We start from the raw sequence: 12978 nt of genomic DNA, 5'->3' as shown, positions 1-12978 counted from the left end.
TGGGCTCATGCGATCCTCTTGCCTCAGTTTTTCTATTTTTAGTAGAGATGGGGGTTTCACTTTCACTGAGACTGGTCTTGAACTCATAAGCTCAAGCAATCCACCCACCTCAGCCTCCCAGAGTACTAGGATTACAGACATGAGCCACCACGCCCGGCCAATATGCCATTTCTTGATGTTTAGTTTCTGAAATGCTTATTAATCCACATGTTTGTTACAAGAAAAAGGTGATTAGTATTCTTTTTTGTTTCCAATTTTAGAGAGTACTTTTATGATAATGAAAAATGCCAATGAGTTAACAGTTTGGAAACTGAAAGTGCTCATTTTATTGCTTGTAATAATTTTATACATCTAATTTTCCATCATACGTTAATTCTTCAGAATATTGACACTGACCAGGACTCAGCTAACATATAAACTCTGATATTGGGCGGTGCCTGTGGCTCAAAGGAATAGGGTGCTGGCCCCATATGCCAGAGGTGGCAGGTTCAAACCTGGCCAAAAAAAACCCTGATATTGCAATTCCTGCCTCCTGCCTTGCTCTCCTCCCTGTCTTACTTGTGATCTGAAGGGAAATGTAATCAGGAACTAAGTCTTCCCTCTTTTACTTCTTGGTACTCCTACCAAAACTGACAAGTCTGCCATCTGGGTGGTTATATTTGTAATGTGGATGCCTGTTGTCTGTGAACTAAATTGGAATCAGAAGCTTATTGCATGTATTATCCCTGCCACAATTATCATGATTTTATGCAATCCCCAACTCCTATAGGCAACAAAAATGAAGTATATCTTGACTATAAAATAATGTTAGTTCACATTAAATATATAACTTGAGAGATTTAGCAACAAAAATCATAATTTCATATGGATTTTATAGTTCTGACTTAACCTCTTTAAACAATGAAAGTTCCTAGATGCATGATTTAATAAACAAGCTGTCAAGCAAATTGAATAAAACCAACTACCTTTTCTGAATATAAAAGTCTGATTAGAGAGAAATATTCTAAGTGACAGTGATATTACAATATATAAAAGTTATAGTTGTTAGATTTAAATTACTGTAAATTGGCAACCTCAATTTGGTTGTACCCCAACAGTGTTGAAAAGCAGAATTAACTCTAATTCATCTGAATTTTTAAGTTATGCCTTCTATACAGCACTTTGAGGAACAGGTAGGATGCAGAAACTTAGAGGAGCAATATTAGATTATTACAGACTATAAGGGAAGAAGGTGGGGAATTGATGTGCTTCCACCTAATGGGCACAATTATATACCTGTATACCTAAAAGTAAGGGTATAGCACACCTCCTGGGCACAGGACACAACTACGACAGGTACTTTACCTAATAAATGCAAACCTTATAACCTAATTGTACCCTCATTAATCTGAAATTTTAAAAAAAGAATATTACAGACTATACAAGTTGCTGACATAGTCTCTAATGCATTATAGAAAATTTGGTTTAGTATATATTGAAGCTATTATTTAATAATACTATTGTACTTGTGTTTTGCTCTTAACATCTATATTTTGTATAACATCTTGCACCTTACATCATCCAGATTTCTACCTCTCACTTGAATTCCAGGATGGATCTATCCAGTGGCCTATGTGACATCTCTGCCTGGCTGTCCAGATCCTTCAATCTTAGTGTGTCCAAAATAGGATCGTAGATTCATCACTACTTCCACATATAACACCTAAGTCTCTTCCTTGCCTCCTATATTCAATTCATCACATAACTTCCAGATTCAATCTTGATTCCAGCCACTTTATCTTTATTGCTACCATCCTCCACAAAAGCCATCGTCATCTTCTTCCAGACCTTAATAGCCTCACTACTAGTCTCCCTTGCTCTGATCCTTCTGTGCACAGCAGCCAGAGTGAGCCTTTAAAAATTTAAGTCATTATTATTTCTTTGACTACAACTGTCTAATGCAGCAGTTCTCAACCTGTGGGTCGCGACCCCTTCACAGGGGTTGCCTAAATACATCCTGCATATCAGATATTTACATTGCGATTCATAACAGTAGCAAAATTACAGTTATGAAGTAGCAACAAAAGTAATTTTATGGTTGGGGGTCACCACAACATGAGGAACTGGATTAAAGGGTCGCGGCATTAGGAAGTTTGAAAACCACTGGTCTAATGGCTTATAGTTACTGGTCTAATGGCTTACAGTTATATTTAGAATCTAATCTATGAATGTAGGCCCTGGGGCCAGGCTTCCTAGATTCATGAACAGCTCTTAGTTCAAATGGCTCTGAGAACTTGGACCTCAACACTTTTGCTATGGTAGTACTCTCTATAACCCTTACTCACAAAACCTTTGTTATGTTATCTTTATTTGAAAATGCATGATTTATTTATTTGTTTACTTTATTGTCTATTTCTGCCACTTAGAATGGAATCTCTAGGAGACGGGTACTTATTTCTCTTGTTCCTTCCTATCTCTCTAGTACTAGACTAGTATTGGGCATGTATTAGGCTCCAGATTTACATTTTGAAAGAATGAAAAAACATTATTAAGTTTTTTCTGTTTATAAGACATAGCTGTGACTTTTTCAACTTTTAAATGTAAATTATTGTTTGATTTTAATAATTGTACATATAGGTAGTCTCAGCCATATCCAGGATATAAGCAAAAGTGAGAAGGATGAGTCTCAAAAAAACACCTCCAAAGAAGTTCGAACTAACTCAGACTGTGAAAAAGAAATCTTTGCACAATCAGAACCTGACCAGTTGGCTGAGAGCAAGGAAGAAGCATCAGAAGTTGAAAAGGAAGGGAAACTTACACCCCAGCCAGGTGATGGTAAGTCTTGTTTCCATTTTCAGATTCCAAATAATAGCCACATACAATTACTGCCTTGTTCCAGATTCCTTTTATTCCCTTTTATATTAAAAATACAATCGTTTTTATAACCACATACTTAAACACCAGATGGCTGGAAGAGCTGATTGTGTCTGTTGGCACTCAGACATTACACATAGAGCAAAACTGGTAAATGGCTGCATGTGCTGCCGCCAGGCCTGCCGCCCACCTCGGTCACGCCTAGCTCATTCACACAGTGAAGGTGCTGTTTTGATGTTTGGGAGGTGCTTATGGACCAAATAGTTAAGACTGACAGATTATTAACAACCACTTAGCATATTATTAATCCTTTACACAAAAGTTCTTTTAGGTGACTCTACTGAATTTGCATATTTTTAAAAGTTTTTTGAAGAAAATGTTCTTAAGGAACATAATTTCAAGACTATATGAGTCATAACTACATTTGGAACCAACTAAGTAATGTTTCAGATTTATTTACTTTTTGGTTGATTCCATTCATTATTTATAGCTGTGATGGTTAGCAAATACCAGCTTACATGTCATTCACCACTGTCTTTTAAGGGACAGCTAGCTAAAGCCTGTGAGTACTTTTGGGTTTTTGCCTTATTACTCAGTTAGTGACCTATAGATAGACAGTCTTTTTAAAACAAACCTAAGATTATTGGTATTGGACTGTTGAAGTTTTTCTCCTAAGTTAGTTGCTTTTTTTTGAAGACAGAATCTCACTCAGTTGTTGACTTGGGTAGAGTGCTATGATATCATAGCTCACAGCAACCTCAAACTCTTGGGCTTAACTAATCCTCTTGTCTCAGCCTCCTGAGTAGTTGGGACTACAGGCTCCAGTCACAAGGCTTCCCTAGTTTTTTATTTTTAGTAGAGACAACGTCTCACTCTTGCTTAGGCTGGTCTTGAACCCATGAGCTTAGGCAATCCGCTAACCTCTGCCTCCCAGAGTGCTGAGATTACAGGCGTGAGCCACCATACCCAGCCCATAAACCAAGTTTTTAAAGTGCCCAATGTCTTGGTTAGAAAAATAATAATTTGGGTTTGCTCCCACTTATTGGGCTCAATGTTAGGGTGGATGGCATACCTCTTAGAGGTGGGACACAGTTATAAGAGGAACTTTATCTAACAAATGTAATCAGTGTAACTTAATTCTTTGTACCTTCAATGAACCCCAAACAACAAAAATAAAAATAAATAGAAAGTCCACTTAAGTGGGTCATTTCCTAACAACATAAGAAAAATAAAGTTATTATATATCCAGTAAAAAAAAAGAGAGAGACTCTACCTAATAAATGCCAATATTATAACCTAATTATTTATACTCTCAAATTAAGCTGAAACAGTATAAAGAAAAATAATAATTTGGCTGAGCATGGTAGCTCAGGCCTATAATCCTAGCACTATGGGAGGCCAAAATGAGAGGCTCACTTGAGCTTAGGAGTTCAAGATCACCCTGAGCAAGAGCGGGACCCCCATCTCCATTAAAAATAGAAAAAATTAGCTGGGCGTTGTGGTGGGTACCTGTAGTCCCAGCTACTCAGGAGGCTGTGGCAGGAGGATCATTTGAGCACAGGAGTTTGAGGTTATTTGTGAGGTAGGCTGAGGCCAAGGCACTCTAGCCTGGGGCAACAGAGTGAGATTCTGCCTCAAAAGAAAAGAGAAGAGGTTCGGCCTGGTGGCTCATGCATATAATCCTAGCACTCTGGGAGGCTGAGGTGGATGGATTGCCTGAACTCAGAGGTCTGAAACCAGCCTGAGCAAAAGCAAGACCCTGTCTCTAAAAATAGCCAGGCGTTAGGGCAGGAGCCTGTTACAAGTCCCAGCTACTCAGTAGGCCAAGGCCAATGGCTTAATGCAAGAGTTTGAGGTTTCTGTGAACTATGACACCATGCCACTCTACCAAGGGCAACAAAGTGAGACTCTGTCTCAAAAAAAGAAAGAAAAGAAAAATAATAATTCGGGTAGTGCCTGTGGCTCAGCTGGTAGGGCGCTGGCCCCATATACCACGGATGGCAGGTTCAAACCCGGCCCCAGCCAAACTGCAACAAAAAATAGCCCGACACTGTGGCAGGCGCCTGTAGTCCCAGCTACTCAAGAGGCTGAGGCAAGAGAATTGCCTAAGCCCAGGAGTTGGAGGTTCTGTGAGCTGTGTGACGCCACGGCACTCAACCGAGGGCAATAAGGTGAGACTCTGTCTCTACAAAAAAAGAAAAAGAAAAATAATAATTTGATGATATTGCCATGTAGAATAGCAAGAATGGATTTCTGGGTTGGACATAGTGATTCACTCCTGTAATTCCAGCACCGTAGGAGGCCAAGGCAGAGAGATCACTTGAGGCCAGGAGTTTGAGACCAGCCTGGGCAACATAGTGACACCCCGTCTCTACAAAATATAAAAAATATTAACTGGTATGATGGCATGCACCTGTAGTCCCAGCTACATGGGAGGATGAGGTAGAAGGATCACTTGAACCTAGGAGTTCAAGGTTGTTATGGGCCATAATTGCACCATTGCATTTCAACCTGACTGATAGAGTGAGACCCTGTCTCATAAAAATAAAAACAAAACAAAAACTCAATTCATCATAGACTTTTACATCTGGGAAAGTACTTAAAAAAGTCATGGAGGGACTATGACAGAGGTTAAAGCACAGGCTCTGGAGCAACATTATTGAGTTAAAATCCTCTTACCATTGGTGTAATCCTGGTCAAGTTAATGTGCCTCAGTTTCCCCTTGTGTAAGATACACTATTTTTTCTTTTTTTTTGTAGAGACAGAATCTCACTTTATCACCCTTGGTGGAGTGCTGTGGCATCATACAGCTCACAGCAACCTCCAATTCCTGGCCTTAGGTGATTCTCTTGCCTCAGGCTCCTGAGTAGCTGGGACTACAGGTGACCGCCGCAACGCCTGGCTATTTTTTTGTTGCAGTTTGGCCGGGGCCGGCGCCCTACCCACTGAGCCACAGGCGCCGCCCAATATGCACTTTTTATTTCTGAGAGCTGTTAATATATATACTGGGAACAATGTGTAGCACATTATATGTGCTTGCTAAGTGTTAACTGTAATTATTATTTAGACCTGCTTTGATAATCCTTTCTCTCTTATAGAATTTATTAGATAGTAGGACTGAGCAAAGGCTAAATTAGAAGAGATTATTCAAAAAGAAGCTTGTCTACTCATCTCCTTTTGTGAAGGCACAGCATAGGCCATAGGGATCAGGCATAAAGTGGCCCTCAACATAGCTGTATTGCTGCTGATAATCAAAATGGTGCCCATTCATGGCTCGGCACCTGTAGCGCAGTGGTTATGGCACCAGCCACATATACTGAAGCTGGCAAGTTTGAACCCAACCTGGGCCAGCTTAAAAAAAAAAAGGTCATTAGTAAAAATGTAAACAACGGATTACCGTATGTTCAATAAGCTGATATGCTCTTTAGGGCCTACCACAGTAGTTTAATTTTAACATACATTCTTTGTCAAATATGTTGATTTTTTTTTTTTTTTTTAGTTTTTGACCGGGGCTGGGTTTGAACCCACCTCCGGTATATGGGGCCAGTGCCCTACTCCTTTGAGCCACAGGTGCCACCCAATATGTTGATATTTTTGATACAGCTATTTCATCATCCTAACCCACAGAAGATTAAAATAAGCTAATTTTGAGGTTCTCTTTTGTCTTCTTTATTAGAACACTTGAAAAGTTCAAATACTTTGCCAGTGTATGATACCTTAATGTTCCGTGCAAGTAAGAACACTGACCGGATTCACCTCTATACTAAAGTAAGTATCATACAAATTCTATAGCTTCAAACATAAAAATGACTTCCTTTTTTCATTTTTCAATGGAAATTAATTTTACTGACAAGTAGATAAGCGTCTAATAATTTTCCTCAAAGGTAATTCTAAATTCCTGTGTAAAATCTAAAGACGATGAGAGAGAAAACAACATAGTGACTAAGAATGTAGACCTCAAGGCCAGATGCCTCAGCTCAAATCTGTTACTACCGTGTTTCCCTGAAAATAAGACCTACCCAAAAAATAGGCCCTAGCAGGATATCTATGCATTTGTTAAATATAAGCCCTACCCTGATAATAAGACCTAGTGATGGGTGTGGCTATGCAGATACACCGAGAGGAAGACATACCCTGAAAATAAGCCCTAGTGTGTCTTCTTGAGAAAAAAATAAATATAAGACCGTGTCTTATTTTCGGGGAAACACTGTAACTGTGTAATCTTGGACATATTACCCAATTGCTCTGTGGGAGTTTCTCTTTTTTTTTGCAGTTTTTGGTAGTAACATTTTTTCTTTTTTCTTTTTTTTTTCCCCCCAGTTTTTGGAAATGTATCTGCCTTGGTCATTTTATTTTATTTTATTTTATTTTTTTGGGTGGGGGGCTGGGTTTGAACCTGCCACCTACGGTATATGGGGCTGGCGCCCTACTGCTTTGAGCCACAGGCACCGCCCAGGACAGTTTCTTCAACTATAAAATATGGAGAGGATCTGTTACAAGGATAAATGAGCTGAGTCCTGTGAAGTACTTAGCACACTGGCTAGCCAACATGAACTCCCAATAATCTGCCTCTCGCACTACTCATCTATAGCAACAGGAGCAGCAGCATCTTTATAGAAGCCTAGACTTGCCTGTTTATATTTAGTGAATTCTTGGGAGCTTTTGCCACGTGCTAGGCTAGCTCTAGCCTAGCCTAGAAGTTGCAGACTTGGTTTTGTTTGCTTTGTTTTGCTTTGCATTGCTTTGCTTTGCTTTTATTTTTTTAAGATACAAGAGTCTGTCTTGCCCAGGCTGGAGTGCAGTGGTGTGAACAAAGCTCATTGTAATTTCAATCTCCTGGGATTAAGGAATCCTTCCACCTCATCTTGTCAAATAGCATGCCATCGTGCCTGGCTAATTTCTTTTTAAGATGGAGATGGAATCTTGCTATGTTTCCTAGGACAGTCTCAAACTCCTAGCCTCAAGCAATTCCCTTCCCTCTGCTTCAGCCCCCGAAAGCGCTGAGATTATAGGCATGAGCCACTGTTCCTATCCCAAAGAACTTTTGTTTATATGGGTTATATTTGTTGATATTTCCTTTTTTGAAATTAAAATGAAGTCTCTTAAAAATACTCATTCACTTAACAGTAGCAATAATAAACCCATTGTGTATATATAATTAACATTTTTATTAAAAATGATTATATTTTCTAAGGTAAAATATATTTAGTGAAAAGGGTGTTATTATTGTACATTTTTAGCAATTTTCTCCAAAGTGTTTTTTTGTTTGTTTGGTTATTTTTTTAGACAGAGTTCCATTGTTACCCTCAGTAGAGTGCCCTAATATCACAGCTCACAGCAACCTCAAACTCTTGGGCTTAAGCAATTCTCTTGCCTCAGCCTCCCACGTAGCTGGAACTACAGGCCCCTGCCACAACACCCAGCTATTTTTTGTTGTAGTTAGTCATTGTTGTTTGACAGGCCTGGGCTGGGTTTGAACCTGCCAGCCCAGGTGTACGTGGCCAGTTCCCTAGCCACTGAGCTACAGGTGCTGAGCCATCTCCAAAGTGTTAATAGAAGACAGTGGGTTTCTCCTATCTGCCTCTGGATTCAGTTTGTTGATATATCATATCATGTAGCCCCTGTAAAAACTTCCTCATATATTTGTGAGAGAATGAGAATGAAAAAGGCAAATAGTATCTTACTATTAATATGAAAACACTTCTGACTTGGTGGCACCTATAGAAGGATCTCAGGATCTCATTGAGATTCTGTGGCACAGGTAAACTAATATGAGTATTTGAGGAAAATTTTGCTAAGATGAAGAATCTATTATTTGGTCTATAATTACAAATTTCTAATCTTTGTAAGTATAATAACATGATACTTGTAACTTTTTAAAATCATGATTCATTTTATTGATATGTTAAAGATAATTTATATTAGAGATGACCATACTTTCAATTGTAAGTTTTTCACTAGACTCCAGTGGTGACTCAGACTGCAGAGAGCACAAATGACTTCTTTGTTCATCACAAGGCAGGTTTCAGTGCCTGAGCCTCCCTCATCGCCCTCCCTGAGCTCCTCAGCATGGTGGAGGAGCTGTGGGCCATACTTCTTTCTGAGGCCATCACATGAGAGAAACACAGATGTGGTCCCCAGAGGAGCTTGAAGCCAAAGGCAGAGCACACCACAGGAATTCAGGCGCCCTTAAACTCTTTAAGGAGTTAAACTTTAAATACCTTAAATGTTTTAACTCTGTGCAGTGAAACCTCTGTCCCCTAGATTATCTGATGAGTGTTCTATCTATCCCTCTTGGGGTGGAAACTGCAAACTCCAGGGGGAGGGTTAAAAACATGCCTGCTGCCAAACCAAACCAGAGCAACGGCCTTGCTGAACTGTATTCTGGCTCTGCCACCCAGACTAAGTAGCATGGATCACCACACCTTCTTGATGTCTCTGTTAATGATCCCAGGTGTATTTCTATGACTTATTACCTATCCCTGAATCAAAGAATGTTATCACTCAGTTAATTTTCTAAACCCAAAACTCTACGCAGATAAAATGTTAACCTTTCCTTCCTCATCACTTTAGAAAAGCTGAACAAATCCAGAAGTAGAAATTTGGATAAAAATCCTTGTTCATTGTCTTAAAAAACATCCCTTAAAAGGAAAAGAAGTAACAGAAATTTAGCATCCTGTGTTGTATTAAAACTATTCATTTCAGCCAAAATCTCAAGTCTAATTCAGGGTTTAGAATTATAATTATACATTTAAACTTTTAATCAGTGTGTAAGGACTTTTTGTGTGTTTTCCAAATAGTGGGAGCTATAGTGTTTCTTTTTGACTGAGAGAATTAGAATATGAGTTCAACTATTATTCATTTAATAGACTTTTATATGAGTTCTTCTTTCCTTTATGAAAGAAATGCCTCTACTAATGTCTAACTGAGTATACCCCTCTATGTGGTTGCTTTTTATCCTTAAGATTTCAGAATATTGTTCACCTGATCATTGGGACCTACATGCAGTTCCATTTTCTCTCTAGGTGGTGCATTGGTGCTGTCTTCATGGGCTAATGTTGTGGCACTGCTTTGGGGGAGCAAATTTTAAAGTAATATCTCTGGAATTGTTCTTTATACCTTCTCCTTACTTACTTCCTTTGTAACAGTGGACAGGTTACAAGAACCCACTTAGCAAAGGTTATTCAGATTATTTCTTGATGCCCTCTTTGATGCTATACTTACATTATGATTATGATATTTATTTATACCTGTAGTATGATTATGATTTGGTTGTGGACATGTTACTATTAACTTCTAGGATGTAACATTCTTCTGCATTGATTTGCAATGTCCAGTTTTATTGTTCTGATACTTATTTTTGAGAGTAAACAGTAGAGAAGAGTGTGACAGAGTAGTAAACATGCCAGGCTGACAGCATAAGGCTCTGGTTAGGTGTGGGCAGGGGAGGCATAGGGGGTGCGATAGAGAAGCTACTTTCCCTCCTGCCTCACAGTCCTTCCAGGGAGCCCTATTGGATGGACCCTTGTCTAGATAAACTGCAGTTTGTCTCTTAGGAGACTGGGCATATTATTCTGTAATATAATTGTTTTCTTTTAAAATTGTTAATAGTACCATCACTTCTTGGCTTTTTGGCTAAGATCAAGTGTAAAATTGTTACTAGTACCTACACAAAAATGGATTAATAATATCTCTGTAATCTATAATCAGGATGGAAAACAGATGAACTGTAATTTCATTCCTTTGGATATAAAATTAGACCTTTGGGAAGATTTACCAGCAAGCTTTCAGCTGAAACAAAATCGTTCATTGGTAAGAATAATTTTATTTAATTTTTTTTTTTCTTTTTACTTCTTCCTCCTGTAGTGTTCTCTTGCCCCCCATGTAGCTGGGAACACAAGGTCCGGCTGCTTTTTTGTTGTTGTTGTAGAGACGGGGTCTCACTCTGGCTCACTCTGCCTCCTGCTGGTCTTTAGCTGGTCTCAAACTTGGTTGAGCTCAGGCAATCCACCCACCTTGGCCTCCCACAGCGCTGGGACAACAGGCATGAGCCACCATGCCCGGCCAAGAATAATTTTAGATAAAATAACTTTTTGTGTTTTAAGTAAAATTGTTTTAGTAATTTCAATGATCATTTTTAGTTTAGTGAAAAAGCACTGTGTGCCCTATTGCAGAGTCAGATCACTGGTTGCATTTTCATAAATCCAAGCAGTGCCTGTTAATTATGCCAGTGCTAAGAATAAATATAAAATCTGCTTCCTTGGCAAGTGATCACACCTAGAGTTACTGTTTCTATCAGATAGAGTCATCCTCACGTCATTTAATATCTCATTCTCAGGATTAGCAACTACGATATTTGTATCTAACAGAATCACTTTCTATCCTTTGAGGTTAAGTTCTAACAATGACAAATTCTAAACAGCAGGGATTATACCACTTTGGATGATTCTTGATTCATTGTCAGAACCACCAGCATGCAGCTCCAGGCTAAGTATCTGCTAGGGAGGTCTTAATTCTGATCTGTGGCTGATGTATCTTGACTGCTAAGAAGGGTGAGCATATACAGGGACTGACCTAGCATGCAGTATACCATCTTTTACAATAGAATTGTGATTACTTTCTTACCCTTTTGGATGGAAATGAAGCATTGCTCATAGATTGTCTGCACCTATCTTTGTTTTTTTTTTTTTTTTTGAGATAAGGTTTCACTTTGTTGTCTTTGGTAAAATGCTGTGGCATCATAGCTCACAGCAACCTCAAACTCTTGGGCTCAAGGATTCTCTTGCTCTCAAGTCACTGGGACTATAGGCACCCACCACAATGCCTAGCTATTTTTAGGCACAGGATCTTGCTCTTGCTTAGGCTGGTCTCCAACTCCTTAGCTCAGACAATCCACCCACCTCGGCCTTCTAGAGTGTTAAGATTACAGGCGTGAACCATTGGGCCCTGCCTTGAACCTGTCTTAAAGGAAAAAGTAACAGTGGACTATTTTGTTTGGTAAGATCTAATCCTGATTCTTAGGTTAATGGCCAGTTAGTTGAGTATAATTGCCTAGTAATCAAGAGTAGTAGTAAGCCAAATAAAAATGTTCCACATTTATTGATGGCTTGTTCCTGTGGTAAGTTAGGCATCATTTACGAAGTGATTCTCAGATATGCTATCATTCTGTCACCCAGTTTGGCCTTAACCGCTGCTGCAGTATGTGCTTCCACACCTCTGGTCTCAGTGAGCACATTATCACTCTTGGTCCCTATGTGTGCTAAGGATATACACTGTGTGTCCTGAAACGTGCCTTTAGAGAACCTATGGATTAAAAGAGAGCTCTTAGAAATGGCTGTACTTTACAATGAAGATACGAAAACTGCATCAAATTGAAGAAAACCTTTAAACTGTGGAATTCAAAAGCCTATATTGTGGATATAACAAAAACGTCAGTTTTCTGGTGTTGTAAATAGCCTTACTTTCAAAGGACAATGCCTGGTAAGCTGTTAACTATTATCTCATTTTCTGCCAGATTTTGAGGTTTATTCAAGAGTGGAATAGTCTAACTGCCATGAAGCAGAGGATAATCAGGAGAAGCGGGCAGCTGTTCTGTAGCCCATTTCTTGTCTTAGAAGAGATCACAAAGCAACAAACCAAACCAAATTGCACCACAAGGTAGGGATTGTCTTTCTTTTATTATTTTGTATTATACTGCTTTTCACAATTCTTTCTTTCTTTCTTTTTTTTTGAGACAGAGTCTCACTCACTATGTCGCCCTTGGTAGAGTGCTGTGGCATTATAGCTCACAGCAACCTCAAACTCTTGGGCTTAAGCAATTCTCTTGCCTCAGCCTCCCAAGTAGCTGGGACTAGAGGCACCCGCCACAACACCCAGCTATTTTTTTGTTGCAGATGTTTAGCTGGCCTGGGCCAAGTTCGAACCTGCCAGCCTCAGTGTATGTAGCTGGCACCAGAACCACTGTTCTATGGGCACTGAGCCTCTTTTTTTCTTTTTTCTTTTTCTTATTAGATCATAGCTGTGTACATTAACGCAATCACAGGGTATAGTGTGGTGTTTTCATATACAATTTGAAATACTCTCATCAAACTGGTTAACATAACCTTCATGTCATTTTCTTAGTTA

The 12978-nt window shown here is 39.2% G+C and overlaps 1 protein-coding gene across 1 annotated transcript in view; it reads left to right on the top strand.

The window, feature by feature from the left end:
- ZRANB3 (zinc finger RANBP2-type containing 3) overlaps nt 1-12978 on the top strand; it is a 287380-nt gene that overhangs the window by 235690 nt on the left and 38712 nt on the right. Inside the window, exons 14-17 of the mRNA XM_003794377.2 lie at nt 2617-2814; nt 6530-6621; nt 10564-10665; nt 12368-12510. Of these exons, the coding sequence (XP_003794425.1) occupies nt 2617-2814; nt 6530-6621; nt 10564-10665; nt 12368-12510 (535 nt within the window). The remainder of the gene's footprint in view (nt 1-2616; nt 2815-6529; nt 6622-10563; nt 10666-12367; nt 12511-12978) is intronic.

Source organism: Otolemur garnettii, unplaced genomic scaffold (genome assembly GCF_000181295.1).
Source record: "Otolemur garnettii isolate 467f Iridium unplaced genomic scaffold, OtoGar3 scaffold00080, whole genome shotgun sequence".
Taxonomy (NCBI): Eukaryota; Metazoa; Chordata; class Mammalia; order Primates; family Galagidae; genus Otolemur; species Otolemur garnettii.
This window is presented reverse-complemented; position numbering and strand designations above follow the sequence as displayed.